The sequence below is a fragment of the Mesocricetus auratus genome, unplaced genomic scaffold, assembly GCF_017639785.1.
Source record: "Mesocricetus auratus isolate SY011 unplaced genomic scaffold, BCM_Maur_2.0 Super-Scaffold_4256, whole genome shotgun sequence".
NCBI lineage: Eukaryota > Metazoa > Chordata > Mammalia > Rodentia > Cricetidae > Mesocricetus > Mesocricetus auratus.
In genome coordinates this window covers 54,347,553-54,365,738 of record NW_024429182.1, presented here as the reverse complement: position 1 = coordinate 54,365,738, position 18,186 = coordinate 54,347,553, and the positions used below count along the sequence as shown (strand labels likewise).

General features: G+C 47.6%; 1 protein-coding gene and 1 pseudogene across 1 annotated transcript in view; one reads left to right on the top strand and one right to left on the bottom strand.

Moving 5' to 3' along the window:
- The window catches only part of Lrp5 (LDL receptor related protein 5), a 104,253-nt gene that overhangs the window by 20,358 nt on the left and 65,709 nt on the right, over window positions 1-18,186 (bottom strand). Inside the window, exons 10-15 of the mRNA XM_005064097.4 lie at window positions 12,778-13,004; window positions 11,704-11,888; window positions 9,637-9,960; window positions 7,678-7,877; window positions 2,978-3,186; window positions 1,818-2,008 (exon numbers count right to left, since the gene is read on the bottom strand). Of these exons, the coding sequence (XP_005064154.1) occupies window positions 1,818-2,008; window positions 2,978-3,186; window positions 7,678-7,877; window positions 9,637-9,960; window positions 11,704-11,888; window positions 12,778-13,004 (1,336 nt within the window). The remainder of the gene's footprint in view (window positions 1-1,817; window positions 2,009-2,977; window positions 3,187-7,677; window positions 7,878-9,636; window positions 9,961-11,703; window positions 11,889-12,777; window positions 13,005-18,186) is intronic.
- On the top strand, window positions 16,859-17,164 carry LOC101833969 (annotated as a pseudogene).

The window sequence follows — 18,186 nt, the reverse complement described above, 5'->3', positions numbered from 1 at the left end:
AAGTGGCAGCTGAGTGAGGAGCCAGACCCCAGGGCTCAGGAGAATAAAGATTTAAAGAGAAGGCCAGGAAGGAGACTGGAGTTTGTCTGTACTTTCCAGAGCTGGGAGATGGAGCAGAGACCACGGAAGCAGACTGTTCCCACAAGGGCTGGCATTGAGTTCAGGTCATACTACATGGTCACTGGCCTCTGTAAGCATGGTGCTTCCTGTCCCCAGCCAGGTGTGTGTGTGTGTGTGTGTGTGTGTGTGTGTGTGTGTGTGTGTGTGTGTGTTATTTGTGTGTGTTTTTTGTGTGGAAGAGGTATGTGTATACATGTGTGTATTCATGTGAGGTTAGAAGTCTCAATCATTTCTATAGCTCATTTATCTTTTAAAGGTTATTTTATTTATTTGTTTGTTTGTTTATTTATTGAGACAGAGCTCTCTATATAGCCCTTACTGTCCTGAAGTTCTTCGTGTAGCCTGGCCTCAAACTCACAGACACCTACCTCTGCCTCCCAAATGCTGGGATTTAAGGTGTACATCACTATACTCAGCTTTCTAAAAAATAACTTACTTTATTTTTATGTGCATTGGTGTTTTGTCTGCATGGATGTCTGTGTGAAGGTGTTAACTCTTGGAGTTACAGACAGCTATGAGCATCCATGTGGGTTCTAGGAATAGACCCTGGGTCTTCTAGAAGAAGAGTCAGTGCTCTTAACTGCTGAGCCTCCTCTCTAGCCCTACACCCAGCTTTTCAAAAGTATTTTTAAGTATTTGTTTTTATTTTATGCATATGGGTGCTTTGCCCATATGTATGTCTGCATGCCAGAATCCTACCGTGTCCAAAGGAAGCCAGAGCATTGTCCCTTTCTCCTGGAACTGGAGATGGTTGTTGTGTCATGTCGATGTTGAGAACTAAACTCAGATCCTCTGCAAGAAGAGCCAGTGCTCTTAACCACTAAGCCATCTCTCCAGCCCCCCCCCCCTTTGTTTGTTTTTTTGAGACAGGGTTTCTCTGTAGCTTTGGAGACTGTCCTGGAATTCACTTTGTAGACCAGGCTGGCCTCGAACTCACAGAGATCTGCCTGCTTCTGCCTCCCGAGGGCTGGGATTAAAGGCATGCGCCACCAACGCCCGGCCCCTTATTTTTTTTTATCATATTTATGTGTGTATGTGTATGTATATGTATGTGGGGGGAACATGCCACTGAGGACAACATGTAGGAGGAGTCAGCTCTCATCTTGACCATGTAGGTCCTGAGGATCAAACTCTTGTCAACAGGCTTGGTGACAAGGGCCTTTACCCACTGAGTCATCTGGCTGGCTCTCCACCTTATTCTTTGAGACAGGATCTCTTACTGAAACTGGAGCTCACTAATTTGGCTAGACTGGCTGACCAGAAAGTCTAATAGAGCCTCCTGTGTCTGCCTTCCCAACAACCAGATGCCAGGCATGTGTCACAGTCCCTGGCTTTTTCCATGGGTGCGGGGATCAGAGAGTTTAGATCCTTATGTTCCACAGCAAGCTCGTTACCCACTGAGCTACCTCCCAGTCACACAGCTTTTATTAGGTGAAAAGTTGCAAAGATCCAGCACCCTCCTAAGTACCGAATCCTGCTTCTCCACAGTCGAGGGCACACATCCAGGCTCCCATGGTGTCAGGAATGTGCACAAGCATACAGAGCTACAGCACAACGCCAGGCTTGCAGCAGGCACAGGACAAGGGGGTAGCTGTTACCCCTACCGGTAAGCAAGGAAAATTGAGGGCTCGTGGGAGGGTCACACCTACAGGTTACTGACAGAGGACTCAATGACTAGAGGCATCCAGGAGGCATACCTGAAAGATCACAGCTTTCAATACGTTTTAGATCTCCGTCCACCCAGAAGAGCTTTCCCAGAGCGTTGTCTACCACGAGGGCCACGGGACGGATGAGGCCCGTGGTGAAGAGAACCTCACGCTCTGTGCCATCCAGGGAGGCCCGTTCGATCTTGGCCGCATGGTCCTGCATGTTGGTGAAGTACATGTACCTGTGGAAACAGTGCGTGGAAGCGGTGGGTAAAGAGCAGTTGATGGAAGCTCTTGCTGCACGCTCATACTCAGCAGCAGCCCAGCCTGAACCTACTGCCATCCAATCAGCAGCTCCAGCCTCTTCACAGCTGGTCCCGGAGGCTGATGAGCCACACCTCTGGGTGTGTGTGTGTGTGGGGGGGAATAGTGTCCCTCAAATTTATGCCACCCTGGAAGTCAGGATGCAAGCATCTTTGAAAATGGGGTCTTTGGGCTAGGTGTTGGTGGCACACGCCTTTAATCCCAGCACTTGGGAGGCAGAGACAGATGGGACAGATGGATCTCTGTGAGTGTGAGGTCAGCCTGGTCTACAGAGCGAGTGCCAGGCAGGATAGGCGAGAGGGAGAGGGACATGGAGAGGGACATCGAGAGGGACAGGGACAGGGACAGAGACAGAGACAGGGACAGGGACAGGGACAGGGAGAGAGACATGGAGAGGGACATGGAGAGGGACAGGGACAGGGACAGGGACAGAGACAGGGACAGAGACAGGGACAGGGACAGGGACAGGGACAGGGACAGGGACAGGGACAGGGAGAGGGAGAGGGAGAGGGACAGGGAGAGGGAGAGGGAGAGGGAGAGGGACAGGGACAGGGACAGGGACAGGGAGAGGGAGAGGGAGAGGGGAGAAGAGGAAGATTCAAGGAATGACACATTTTGAGCTGTGTCTGGGGCAGAATGTGTGCAGTCCCAACATGGACAGACACAAGGCCATGCAGCAGGGCTCACATCCCCAGAGTTCTACCACCCTCACCCCCATCCAGACTTCACCTTCTGCTTGTACAGTTGGGGATCCTGGGTACAATGCTGAAAACACTGCATAGCCCCCAAGATGTTAGCACCACAGGTCCACAGGGGTCAGTGAGTGAATACATGCCTAATAAGGATGCAGCCCTGACTCCACTGCCTGCCCACCCTGGGCCACCTACCCTCGCTCAGCATTGACAGCAATGGCCCTTGGCTTGTCACGGTCCCCTCGAAGCACCACTCCCATGGCGTCCCCATCCAGCCGGTGGACATTGATGGTGTTGGTGGCCTCACAGGTCCAGAATAGTGTCCGACTGTAGATGTCAATGCTAAGATCGTGTGGCTGTCTGTCTGGACTCAGACTTTGGCTGGGAGAAGTCAGCGTGGAGGGCTGTGAGAGGGAACGAAGTAGACCAAGAATGCACCACTCTGTCATGCACAGTGAACCCGGGGGAAAGCAGAAGTACCAAGTTCAGCCTCAGCCTCAAGATTCCAACAATCCGAGGTATTTCCTCCAGACATGGCTCTTTATAAACAAACATTTATTTGTTTGATTTTGTGTGTGTGTGTGTTTGCATGCACATTTCACAGCAAATGTGTGGAGCTCAGAGGACAATTTGTGAGAGCTGATTTTTTTCCTTCCTCCATGTGGGTCCTAGGATTTGAACTCAGGTCATCCACCAGACATTATTTCCAGCACCTTTATCCACTGAGACATCCTGATGGCTCTCAACTCAGATCTTAATGGCATGTCCACTTAAAAATTCACACAACAGTTAGGCAGTAGTGGTACTCACATTTAATCTCAGTACTTAAGAAGTAGAGGCAGATTCTCTGTGAGTTCAAGGTCAGCTGAGGCTACAAAGTGGGTGCCAGGACAGCAAAAGCTACACAGAGAATTCCTGTCTCAAAAAAAAAAAAAAGGAAGGAAGGAAAGAATGCATAGAACAACCAGGAAGAGCTCCAACAGGACTTGGGATGCCAAGCCCCTAGAAGGAATTACACCACAGGACACTGGCATGCTGTCAACTACATAGGACCTGAAACACAACCTCTATCCCTTCATTCCCACTATTTAGGACTCAGGCTCTTGGCTTTGGATATTCAAACCTTGTTCTTTTAATTCAGTAGCCAGAATAGTAGGAATGGAAACCAGAGGGCTACCTCTCTTCTCACTGGACTCCATGGAATAGGGACCCAGGCTGCGGAGTCAGACCAGGGGCACCGGAGCTGGGGTGGGGAGGGTGGGGTAGGGCAAGGACATGCAGCGAGTGATAGGAAACAGGGTAGAGAGAAACAGGAAGGATGTCAGCCTGTATGAAGGTGTTTGAGGAAGGCAAAGGAGTGGGGCAGAGGGTTCAGGAGATTCGTGTCATGGAGCTCTCTTGCGGAGAAGCTACGGGCATGAGTTAGTACTCACGATGACTGAGAGCCTGGGGTTAAAGTGCAACCACTCCTTTTCACCACCAACAGAGATGGGGTGGAGGGCTGTAACTGGAACCCACATGGTAGAAGGAGAGGGCTCTCCCATATTGCCCTGTGACCTCACCCCTATGTATGTCGTGACACATAATCCTTTCTTCAATTAGAAAATCATAAAGGAAAGAAAATGCAGCATCCATTGCTCTCTGCCGCTGCTGCTTTGCTGTTTGGAGACGGTATCGGACAAAGCAGTTCTGGCTGGTCTAGAACATCTCACAGAGGTCCAGCTGTCTCTGTACCCCAAGTGCTGGGACCTGGCACACTGCTTCTTGACTTAGATGCAATGTGACCACCACTACCAGCACCTCGGCTTCAGCTTCCTTGAGCTCTAACAGATTGCTTTGAAATGTGAGACAAATCCTTACTTCTGTAAGTTATTTTCATCGGGGTGTTTTATCACAGCAATAGAAAAGTAACTCCGGCTCAAAGGGATCCTACTAGTTTCCAGTCACAGCATGACACAAAAATCAAACAAACAAAAAAACATTACATTCCCAGAGTTTCCAGGGAAGATCTGTAAACCAGCCCATCAGGGTAATCTCTCCTTCTCTTAGCTGTCACAAAGCATCAACTTGTCACACTACATTAGTAAAGGGGCCACTGGGTTCTCTAGCTTGTGTAAAAGGCATCATGGAAAAGGCTCCCTGAGACAGGCTGGATTGCTCCTATATGCGCTTCCTTCCTGGATTGTCCACGCACAGTGGGAAGGCTCGGCCCTGATAGATTTGAAAATTAGGCTGATTGGATGTGGTGGCACATGCCTTTTATCCCAGCACTTGAGAGGCAGAGACAGAGCTATCTGTGAGTTCCAGGACAGTCTGGTGAACATAACAAGTTCTTGGACATTTGGTGATGGGGGATGTCCTTATGTATATATGTTTCTCTTATTGGTTGATGAATAAAACACTGTTTGGCCAATATAGGCAGGAAGATAGGTAGGGGTAGGAAACGAGAATTCTGGGAAAGGTAGGCAGAGAGAGACCAAGAAGAGACACCATGTAGCCACCAAAGAAGTAACAGGTCCAGGCATTCTCTAGTAAGCCAAGATCACATGGAAATACATAGATTTATGGAAATAATAAAGACAGTGGTAGCCAATAAGAAGCCCTAGCCATCAGCCAATCATTTTATAATTAGTATAGTGTCTTGTGGGCTTATTTGGGGCCAAACAGCCATGGGAAACTCCAATAACAAAATGGCACCACTAACATGGGTTGCACAAATTTCCATGTAACAGAGCTAGCGAGTAAGAAGCCCTAGCCACCTGCCAACAGTTTGTAAACTAATATAGCATAAATATAAACATAGGGTTGGGAAAGAAAAGGGATAAAGTGGCTAAAAAATAGAGTAGCTGGGTGTGGTGGCACATGCCTTTAATCCTGGCACTAGGGAGATAGAGGCAAGCAGATCTCTGTGCCATGTGTTTATCTGGGACTGAAGAGTGGTGGGGCCTGGCGGGAAAGAAACCCCAGCTATAATCCAGGGCTACAGAGAGATACCCCGTCTCCAAGTGGGGGAGGGGGCAAAAGGGAGGAAAGGTGAGAGAGAGAGAGAGAGAGAGAGAGAGAGAGAGAGAGAGAGAGAGAGAGAGAGAGAGAACACTAAACTGGCAAAATGTCTCAGTTAATAAAGACAATTAGAGTTTGATACCCAGGGTTCATATGCTGAAGCAGAGAGCTGACTTCCACAAGTTCCTCCAACCTCCACGCTTAGGCCATGTGTCTTGCTCACACACATACACATAACTAAATATATAAATAAATATAAAAAATCTTTAAAGAAAATTGAGGTTTAGGATTTGATAATACACAATCTTATTTACGAGAAACACAAAAAGAAAGAGGAAGTCAGGTGTAGTAATACACAGATATAATCCCAGTACCCAGGAGATAGGAAATGCAAGGATAAGGAGCCAGCTTTGGCTATATACTGAGTTTGAGGCCAACCTGGGATACAGAAAAACCTGTCTTAAAAAAAAAAAAGGGTAGAGGAGGTCGTGAGGGTTAAAGTGCAGCAGGCACATGCAGGAGGACTGGAGTGGAGAGTCTCAGGAATTAATGTTCAGTGCAGGGTGAGCATGACAGGCCCAAAAGGCAGAGACGGGGAGAGACTCTGCCTCGGGGAATAAGATGAATGATCAATGAAGATGATTCCCATCATCAACATCAGGACCCTCATGTGCACAGAAACATGCACCCTACACACACACACACACACACACACACACACACGCACGCACGCACGCACGCACGCACGCACGCACGCACGCACGTACACAATGGGGAAAAAGTGAATGCAGACACTTGTCCTGGCAGGTAGCTCCAAGAAGACTGCATGACACACATACCTCCATTCATATACATACTATGAGCCATATTCAGCCACATCTGCAGCAAGAACTTCCTGTCCTACTTCCCATGATGCTCCCATTTTTTAAAAGCCCACATACTGCAACCCATGATGCTCTACACCCACAGAGGCAGGAATAACTGGCCAGGCAAAGTGGCTCCAACACTTCCCACAATCCCATCCTGATTTCTGTGTCACTGACAGTGTTTGGGGGCGTTTAAACTCACTGTTATTTATTTTTATGTGTATAGGTGTTTTGCCTGCATACATATCTGGGTACCATGTGCGTGCCTGGTGTCCAAGGTGGCCAGAGGGCACTGGATGCCCAAGGACTGGAGATACAGACAGTTGTGAGCCATGTGGGTGTTGGGAATCAAACCCAGTCTTCCAGAAGAGTCTTCTCTCCAGCCCTTCTGATAGTTTTTGAATACCAGGCCTGCCCTGTTTCTCCCACAAGCCCAAGTATTTCTGTTGGGTAATTTGACACAGACTTGTGACTTTAAGGATAATGTTTATTACATGGCAGAATTAACTGCCCAAGAGACAGGCTGGGAAAAGCATTTGCTATGCAAGCACTCACATAGGAGAGCTGGGCACAGTGACATGCATTTGTAATCCTGGCACTTGAGAGGTGGAGATGGGCAAATCTCTGGGGCCTGCCAACCAGCAGCCTAGCCTAATCAATGAGTCCCGGGTCCCAGGGAAATCTTGTGGATGGCTCCTGTGGAACCACACCTGACGTTGCAGTCTCACCCCACGTGTGCGCACTCACAGACACACAGAAACCGACTGCATGAACCCTATAAAATACATGAAAAATGTAGTGTGACCCCTAGACAAAAGATGCTAACAGGCTAGCCCATCACCACCCAACCCCCACCCTTATCAACAACTGGGAAATCCAGTTTCTCTTATCCAAAGTCCAGGGCTTCACATGCCTAGGATCACACCTACAATTACATAACCAGACTCCAAATCCTTGTTTGCCACAAGCCCTGCCCAGAAAGGGAGAGCAGCCTGTAAGCCACACCCTGCCCCCAGGAGCACCTACCTGGGTACCGTCGTCCTTGGCTCTCTTGATGCTCTGGCGCCCATCCACCCAGTAGATGAACTTGTCCAGCGGGTCATAGTTGATGGCTTTGACATTCCTCAGCCCATGCATGGGCAGGACAAGGTCTGGGCTGAGCTGGTCATCGGGGATCATCCGGCTGATGGCAAATTTCTGGCTGAACAGCAAGAAGGTGGAGGGCGCTGGAGTGGGACAAACAGACCAAGCGCCGAGCATCAGCAAGCTGAGGGCGCTGGAGCGGGACAGACAGACAGACTAAGCAGAAGGCATCTGCAAGAACAAGCAAGGAGCTAGACAAACAGACTGAGCAGCAAGTGTAGCAAGCTAAGGTCTCTGCACAGACAAACCAATCACCAAACATCAGCAAGCTGAGGGCACTGTATAGAAAGCCCCAGCTCCAGGCATCTGCAACTGTAAGCTGAGAAGCTAAACAAAGAGACCAAGCAGCAAGCATCAGCAAGTTAAGGGTGCTGAACAGACGGAGCCGAGAACATCAGTGAGTGGAAGCTGAGACCTGGGGCCAGGGGTACAACAGCCAGTGGGGTAACAGACCAGCACCTGTTCCCACTGGACTCCTTAGACCTTAGAGAAGAGTAGACACAGCTGTCAGCTGCCACGGGTGATGGGTCTCCTTACTCTCCCTGTCATGGCTGTTTCTGTTATCATCCCAAAGTCTGTATGATTGTTCTGAATACATCGATACAATTTTTGCTTGTTTACTTTTGGAAATAGCATCTCATTTGGCATAGAGTGGCCTTGAACTCCGATAAGCAGTCAATGATGGTCTTGCACTCCTCATCCCCAGTCCCAGGGATTATTTCAAGATTTGGTTTTATTATTTTTAAAATTATGTGTGAGTGTGTATATGTGTGTCTGGGTGTAGGTGTATGAAACTGAATGCAGGTGCTCATAGAGACCAGAAAGGGAAAAACTGCTTTTGAAGAGATCAGAAAGTAGCTGACTTCTCTTTCCCGACAGGGAGCACAGACCCTGAGGATACGGGTTCCAATCCCAGCCCTTTCATGGTATCTCACACTGTCTTTAACTCCAGTACCAGAGCATCCAAGGTCCTCTTCTGGCCTCCCTGGGCACCATGCACACATGTGATGCACAGATATACATATAGGTGAAACTTCTACATACATCAGATAATAAACAAAAAAATAAAATCAAAACTCCTTGGAGGCCAAGCTCAGGCTCTGGACCACTGCAGAAAAGCTCAGTGTCGGGAACATTTTCTGTCCTATCAGACTTCGGGGTCCTCACTGACTGAACAAGAAAAGGCAAAACAGCTATTATGGGGGTTGCATGAGGCTCAGGTGACAGAGACCCTAAGAACTGTGCAGTTCTGTGTAGCGGTGAAAATGTATCTGATCTCACAAAAGAGCCCGCTGACAGGACACAGGTGTGCTCACAGAAGGCTACGAGGACGTCACCCTCTGGCCTTCTGAATCTCACTTTCCCCTCCCACGGATGTGACAACACAGGCACACCTATTGGGACAGTCAGCATGGGACTGTACAGGCTCTTGTGAAGCCACCATCAAGGTCAGGAATGCACACTCAGGAGCTCCAACCGTCTCATCTTGCAGCCTTGAGCAGGCAGGTGCACACCCCCAGGTTCTATGACTGGGATACGCAACCCTACAAGCCTGAGGCTCAAATGAGTGGCCCTGGGGGAAGCACTCAAGACAGCGCTGGCAATACACTACGATGCTCCCTCCCCCAATCTCCTAAATGATTCTACATTCACAGAACCAGGAAGCTGAGGATTCTGCTACCAACTGGGTAGTACCATGAAGCCTGGGCAGTGTATGGCCTACCCACCATCCATGTACACAAGACACCCAGACGCAAGAAACTCTCTTTCATCACAGCCCGCAGTGCCAGTTGTTCTAAGGGGCTAAGGCATGGGGTGTGCAGTGGGGACCAAGGCACTTACGGCTGCAGTTGCGGCTGCTGGGGTCCAGCGTGTAATGTGAAGCACAGCCACAGCGGTGGCCCCCAGGGATGGCAAGGCACAGCTGCCCACACTGGCCATTGCTGTGCACACAGTCATTGAGGCCGTCCTGACGGGAGGAGTGGAACACCAAGATGTCCATGACGAAGTCCAGGTGGCCCTGGATGAGGGTACGGTTCTGCCCGCTGGTCTTGTCGGCCCGCTCAATGCTATGCAGGTTCCAGTCAGTCCAGTAGATGTAATCACTGTACTGCGTCAGGCCAAAGGGGTATGGCAGATCGTCGGCTATTACCATGCGCTCCTGACCTGTGTGGGGACACCAACACAGTAAGAGGTCAGTAAGAGAGCTATCAGTCCAACAAGCTCAGGGGAGTTCTAGGAAAAGCCAGCTAACCTCATTCCAGGAATCTCAGCCATGCAGAAAAGCCTGAGCAGTTTCAGGAATCGGGCTGGCTGTCCACCTAGGTGGCAGTGTCCTCAGTGAAAACCCATACAACAGCCAGTAACTTTGTTTCTTTGTTTATTCTGACAGTATTTCAGTTCTGCAGCCTAGGCAGGCATAGAACTCACTCTGTAGCCTAGGCTGGCCTCAAATTTACAATGATCCTCTTGCCTCAGCCTGCCAACTGCTGGGATTCCAGGAATGAGTCAGCATGCCTGGCTCCATTTTATCTAATCAAGCACATGGAACACTTATGCCTGACCCCACAGCCACATGGCACCAATGTCCCCAAGGAGACTCCGATCAGCGGAAAAGGATAGATGTGTGAGATCTTGCAGAGAAATCCAAGCCCTCCCAAGAGCAGGACAACATACAGTGAACTGGGCAGATCTGGCATCCTGTACTACCTCTGACCAGGGGCTCAGTACACTGGTGCACCCAACACACAGTTGACATGAGGCCATGTGTCAGGGAGAGACAGGGAACAGGCCTGGCAGAGCAGAGTGGAACAGCACAAGTTTCTAGGCAAGGAAGGAGCCTAAGGGTTCTCAGAGCCCCTGGACCAGGCAAAGGCCCAGCCCTGCACATCTACACTTTACAGCCTGTGGGCTGCAAGCCCATGTCTCTTCATGTGTGCTAATCAAGGCACAAACAGTACCAATGAAAATAAGCTTGTGATATGAGAACATGCTTGTCACATCAGAAAAAGCAGACAAATATATGTACTATAACTTAAAGGAAATTTCGAAAACAGCTCTCGCCAGCCTGGCAGTGGTGGCACACACATTAATCCCAGCACTTGGGAGGCAAAGTAGGCAGATCTTTGTGAGTTCCAGGCCATCCTGGTCTACAGAAGTAGTTCTAGGGCATCAAGGGGCTCACAACAGAGAAACCCTGTCTTAAAACAAACAAAAAACAGTTATCCATCCATCCATCCATCCATTCGGCCTTGTGTACCCCAGGCTAGTCTCTCCCTATATTACCAAGGATGACCTTAAACTTCTGATCCTCTTGCCGCCACCTCCTGAGTCCAGGGATTACAGGCTATACCTAGTTTATGTGATACAGGGGATGGGGATGGAACCCAGAGGATTCAAGTTTGCTCAGCAAGTACTCTACCAATGGAGCTACATTCCAGCCAAAAATTATTTCTAAAAAGCAAAAACATGCACAAAAACATTCAGATCCTAAAAATGGGTATCATGTATTTAAAACTTAGCTTTTCAATATAAAGATTAGGAAGGGGTATGGCCAACAGAAGATGAGCCTATGCTACTGGGGGGGTGGAGGCCAACTCTGGCCCTGAGGATATCTAAAGTAGCCTTGCTGGGTGATCTCATACAAGTTCTATGACATATCCAGCCTCAGTTTCCCCATTAATAAAAAGGGCTACCATATGGTAGACAGTGAAATACCAGTCCTGCCTCAGAGTACCAGGGTTAGATGGAGATACACTACAAGAAAGAGGAGAATGCTTGTGGCTATGCCCATGCCTTTGTGATGCCAAGTGGTTCATAATCCACAGTAGCCTAGCATGTGTAAAGAGAGTGAAACCAGAGCCCGCCACTCAGTGCCCATGCCACAGCCTTGAGGTCACCAGCCCTCACCCAGCATGTTGGAGGATTCAATCATGTTGGTGTCCAGGTCAGTCCAGTACAGTCGTTGGTCGGCATAGTCAATGGTGAGGTCATTGGCTCGGCCCACCTTGTCTACCAGCGTCATGCAATTGGTCCCATCCATGAAGGCCCGCACGATCCTCGGCTTGCCGCCCCACTCAGTCCAATAGATATACCTGGAAAGTACCAGGAGAGGGGAGATGGGCAGGATCAGGTAAGTTCTGGCTTAAGACAGGGTCTGGGGCAAAGAGTAGCCACCATCTCCTAGACTCAGCCCCACTACTATGGGGGAAATCAGTCAATGACATCTCCCCAGGAAGTAAGAAGGAGCCAGATCCAGTTGAGCTTCAGCCATAGCTCTGGCTCTCCCCACCGTCCAGGAAGAACCCCATGCAGCCAAACAGGACAAGCAGGGGAAGCCATCAGACAAGGCTGTCTAAGCAGGCAACATATCTTAACTAAGGCAGCTGTCAATCAAGAGAGATGTGGGCAAATTCAGATGGATGGCCCTTCTCTCACAGAGTGGAAAACCTGACCAGGGATAACCCAGCGCAGAGGGGGCCTCCTCCTCCTCTTCCCCTGCATATCTGAGAAGGATGTTCACACTCTAAGGTTTGAAAAGTTTTCTTGGTCTTTGTTAGCATCTGGGCATTTGTCTTCCTCCTGCCATCCTGCCTGTGTTCCAGGCAGGGAGCAGGGTTCCATTGTTCCCCATGATAATATGGATGCTCTACGGAGTGAGGATGTATCCTGCACTAAAAGGGATACTTGGGACTAGAAAGAGACTGCACTTGGCCCACCAGGCCCCAGTTCCCAGGACAGCCTAAGTGTTACTTAAGACAGCCCATGTGAGAGCAGCCAGAGTTCTGTGGCTGACAGCACCTTCAATGCTGCCCTAAGTTTCTTATCTAAGAGTGAAAAAGACAATCTTCCAGGGTACAGCTGGCAAGTAGTATAACTATAGGCACAAAGTCTAGAGAGGTGGGGCCAGTCACTTCAACGCAGAGGCACTTGTGAACAGATGGGAGGGGCCTGGATCATGTGACAGACAAAAACAGTGCTTACCCTTTAGTGGGATCCAGCGCCAGAGACCTGGGGTTGTCAAGGTCTTTCCACACAAGCACCTGCCGGAACTGCCCATCTAGCCGGGCTACCTCAATTCTGTTGGTCCCTGTGTCAGCCCAATAGAGGTTCTTGCCCATCCAGTCCACAGCCATTCCTTCTGGGTAGTCTAGGCCAAACTCGATCACATGCTCCACTGAGCTCCCATTCATGAAGGCTCGGCTAATAGTCTGGGAGGGTGAGGATAGAAAGGGCCATGTGAGGATCCAGCATCTTTTGTACACATCAACCCAGGAGACAGCAGAGTCTCCAAACAAATAACCAAAAGGCAGGAAGATGAGCTCTGTAGAAAAAGCAACTTGGATATTTGTGCGTGTCCATGTGTGTGATTTTACACAGATTTGAGAGTCTAGAAAACACTCTACCAGTAATCATACTTAAATCTGGGAAGGAATTAAAACTATAAAAGACTATAGCTGGGCGCTGGGACACACGCCTTTAATACCAGCACTTGGGAGGTAGAGGCAGGCAGATCTCTGTGAGTTCAAGGCCAGCCTGGACTACAGAGCAAGTTCCAGGACAGCCTCCAAAACAATACAGAGAAACCCTGTCTCGCAAAACCTAATTAATTAATTAATTAATAAAAGACTGGCACTGAGAGATGGTTCAGAGGTTGAGAGCACTTGCTGCTCAATTGTGAGAACCAGAATTCAGATGGTGGCACCTACACACAGCTCACAGGCCCTTGTAACTATTTCAGAGGAATTGACACCCTCTTCTGGCCTCTGTGGGTACTGGACACATATATGCTCATACAGTCACAGATATACATGTATATAAATAAAATAAAATCTAATACATACGTATGTGCACATCAAGGAGTTTTTCAAACACAAAACAGCTTTTGGAACTGCTAACAATTAGAAAAAGAGTGAGGATACAAATTGGAAAGGAAGAAGTCAAACTTTCACTATTTGCAGATGATATGATAGTCTATGTAAGCGACCCAAAGAATTCTATCAGGGAACTCCTACAGCTGATAAACACCTTCAGCAGAGGGGCAGGATACAAAATTAACTCAAAAGAAAAAATCAGTAGCCCTACTATAAATATACAATAAAGGGGATGAGAAAGAAATCAGAGAAACATCACCCTTTACAATAGCCAAAAACAACATAAAATATCTTGGGGTAATTCTAACCAAACAGGTGAAAGACCGGTATAATAAGAACTTTGAGTCCTTAAAGAAAAAAATTAAAGAAGATACCAGAAAATGGAAAGATCTCCCATGCTCTTGGATAGGTAGGATCAACATAGTAAAAATGGCAATCTTACCAAAAGCAATCTACAGATTCAATGCAATCCCTATCAAAATACCAGCACAATTTTTTACAGACCTCAAAAGGACAATCCTCAACTTTATATGGAAAAACAAAAGACCCAGGATAACCAAAACAACACTGTACAATAAAGGAACTTCAAAAGGCATCACCATTCCTGACTTCAAGCTCTACTATAGAGCTATAGTACTGAAAACATCTTTGTATTGGCACAAAAACAGACAGGTAGACCAATGGAATCGAATCGAAGACTCTGATATCAACCCACACACCTTTGAACACCTGATCTTTGACAAAGAAGCTAAAACTATACAATGGAAAAAAGAAAGCATCTTCAACAAATGGTGCTGGAGTAACTGGATGCTGGCATGTAAAAGACTGCAGATAGATCCATATCTATCACCATGCACAATACTTTAGTCCAAATGGATCAAAGACCTCCACATCAATACAGCCACACTGAACTTCTTAGAAGAGAAAGTGGGAAGTACCCTTGAACGAATTGGTACAGGAGACAGCTTCCTGAACATAACACCAGTAGCACAGACAGTGAGATCAACAATTAACAAATGGGACCTCCTGAAACTGAGAAGCTTCTGCAAGGCAAAGAACACAATCAGCAAGACAAAACGATAGCCCACAGAATGGGAAAAAATATTCACCAACCCCACATCTGACAGAGGACTGATCTCCAAAATTTACAAAGAACTCAAGAAACAAGTCTCCAAAACACCAAAGGATCCAATTAAAAAGTGGGGTGCAGAACTAAATAGAAAATTCTCAATACAGGAGTCTAAAATGGCTGAGAAACACTTGAGAAAGTGCTCAACATCCTCAGCCATCAGGGAATTCAAATTAAAACAATTCTGAGATACCATCTCACTCCTGTCAGAATGGCTAAAATCAAAAACACAAATGACAGTTTATGTTGGAGAGGATGCGGAGAAAGGGGAACACTCCTCCACTCCTGGTGAGAGTGCCAACTTGTGCAGCTACTTTGAAGACTGGTATGGAGATTCCTCAGGAAAATGGAAATCAGCCTACCACAAGATCCAGCAATTCCACTCTTAGGCATATGCCCAAAAGATGCACATTCATATACAAGGACATCTGGTCCACTATGTTCATAGCAGCATTATTTGTAATAGCCAGAACCTGGAAGCAACCTAGATGCCCCTCAACTGAAGAGTGGATAGAGAAAATGTGGTACATCTACATAATGGAGTACTACTCTGCAGGAAAAAAAAAATGGAATCTTGAAATTTGCAGGCAAATGGATGGCACTAGAAGAAACCATCCTGAGTGAGGTAACCCACACCAGTCACAAAAAGACAAACATGGTATGTACTCACTCATATATGGATTTTAGACGTGGAGCAGGAGAGTGCCAGCCTACAATCCCACCGCCAGAAAGTCTGGGGTACAGGGAGGAACCTAAGAGAGATATGCATGGTAACCTGGTGAAGGGTTATAGGAGGAGATCTCCTAATTGGATTGGGAACAGCGGGGAGGGGAAGGGAGAGGGAGATGGGAGGAAGAGAAGGGGAGAAGAGGAGGGGAGGGGGGGAGCAGGAAGGTTGAGTCAGGGCAAGAATAGAGGAGAGAAAGATGAGAGACACCATAATAAAGGGAGCCATTATAAGTTGGAGGAGAGATCTGGCACTAATGAGATCTTCACAGATTTACAATAATGACACCAGCTGGCATTAAGGCTACCTTAAATGCCCTCCCCTGACAATGAGATTGATGACTACCTTATATGCCATCCTAGAACCCTCATCCAGTGGGCTGACAGAAACAGAGGCAGACACAACCACAGCAAAAAAAACCAAACTGAACTCCTGGAACCCAGTTGCAAAGAGAAGTGATGAGCAAAGGAATCAAGACTAAGCTGGTGAAACCCACAGAGGCAGCTGACCTAAACAGCAGGGAATGCATGGACCCCAGACTGATCCCTGAGAGACCAGCATGGAACTGATCCAGAGACCCCCTCCCCCAACCTGGGTGTCAGAGAAGAGGCCTAGGCAATTTATGGGACCTTGGAGATTAGGTGAGTATTTGTTCCTGGCATACAAATGGACTCTGGGAGCCCATTCCACATGGAGGGATGCTCTCTCAGCCTGGACACATGGGGGAGGACCTAGGCCCTGCCCAGGATTATATGACAGACTCTGAAAATCCCTCATGGAAGTCCTTTCCCTCCCTGGGGAGTAGAGGGGGGATGGAGTGGGATGGGGGGGTTGGGAGAAATGGGGGTTGGGGGAGGAGGGCAGGGAGAGGAAACTGAGAGTAACATGTGTAAAAAGTTAAATAAAAATTATGATATATATAAAAATAAAGAGGTCATGAATTTGAGTGAGAGCAAGGAGGTACTGTGAAAGTGGATGAGGGAGGAGATGGAACGGGGGAAATCACACTATTATAATTTAAAACAAAATGTGACATACATAAAAAAGAAAAAGTGAGGCTACAGAGTTAGGTAAAGGGTCAAGAGCACTGTTGCTCTTATAGAGGAACAAACAGCTCCCAACACCCAAATGATGGCCTTCAACCACTTGTAAGTCTAGTTCAGGGCACCAAACCCCCTCATCTTTTGACTTCCAAGTGCTCTGCACACATGTGGCACACATACATACAATATAGGCAAAACACTCACACATAAAATAAATCTTTAAAAAAAAAAACAAAACTGGAATTTGCGATGAGGCAGCAGCTGTGGTCACTGCAGTTCCAGCTTCTCCCAGATGTTGCCCTTCGCCAAAAACGCACTAAGTCCTCTCCAAGTTCAAAGCATTTAGCAAGTGGTAGCAAGGCAGAGTCACCAGAAGCGGACACCGAATTTCCATGACAAACATGGAAATGCGATACTAGCTGGTGGAGCTCTCTTCTGTATTTCTACATGGACATATACAGCAATACAAATTGGAATAGAATGGAACCTGTCTCCTGTTGGCAGAGTCACCCCAAAGGAATGGAGAGATCAGTAGTCATGCCAGCTAGTACAATAATCAAGGAATTGTTGCAAAACCAACATAAGTGATGCCAAGTCAAAGAATAATGTATCCAGTAAAATATGGCATGTGACACCTTTTTCTGGTCTCCACAGACACGTAAATAAAAATAAATATTAAAAATAAATAAGAAAATAACCACAAGCAAATAAATAGTAGCCTGAGGTACAGGTGATCTTGTTTCTCTGTTCCTCCCTCCCCACAGACCTCCTTTGTTGAATAAGGAAAGAGCAGGCTGGTCTCAAAGTCACAACAACCCTCTTGCCTCAGACTCCTGATTATTAGAATTACAGGCATGCACCACTCTATCCAGCAAAGGTGATCAAAGCCAGCATGTTCGACAGACCCCATTTAGGAGACAAGTCTCTTCCACTGGTTGCCATCCAGGACAATGATACCTGCACTGTGACTGGAAACAGATGCAAGGTAATGAACTATGGGAAAGCATGGGTCACTGCCTATACAACTAGTCTAGCTGGCCAGCTTGCAACAAGTATCCCCTGCCTCTGCCTTCAGAGGCTGGGAGTTCTGGCAGCCTGCCACGCCCACCAAGAAACTGCAACTCTGGTTCTTACATTTGCCATTTGTATGGCAAGCTCTTTGACCACTAAAATATCTTCCTCTCAATACTTTAATTTTCTTAAGATCTAAAAATGGCCTTAGGTTCACTTTTATTTTAAGTTTGAGTGTTTTTTCTGAATTTATGTCTGTGCACTACATGCATGCAGTACCTGCTGAGGCCAGAGGAGGGCAATGGATCCCTTGGGACTGGAGTTACAGATTGCTGTGAACCACCATGTGGGTGCTGGAAATGGAACCTGGAACCTCTGGGAGAGCAAGCAAGCAGCCAGTGCTCTTAACCACTGAGCCATCTCTTCTGCCCCTAATTCTTAAAAACATTTTATGTGTGCCTGAGTACATTTAAGTGTACCCTGTGTATACAGTACTACCCAACTCCAGATCCCTCAGAATTGGAGCTACAGGATATAGTGAGCCACCTGACGTGAATGCCAGGAATAGCATTCAGATCCTCTGGAAGAGAAGGAAGCATTCTCAACTGC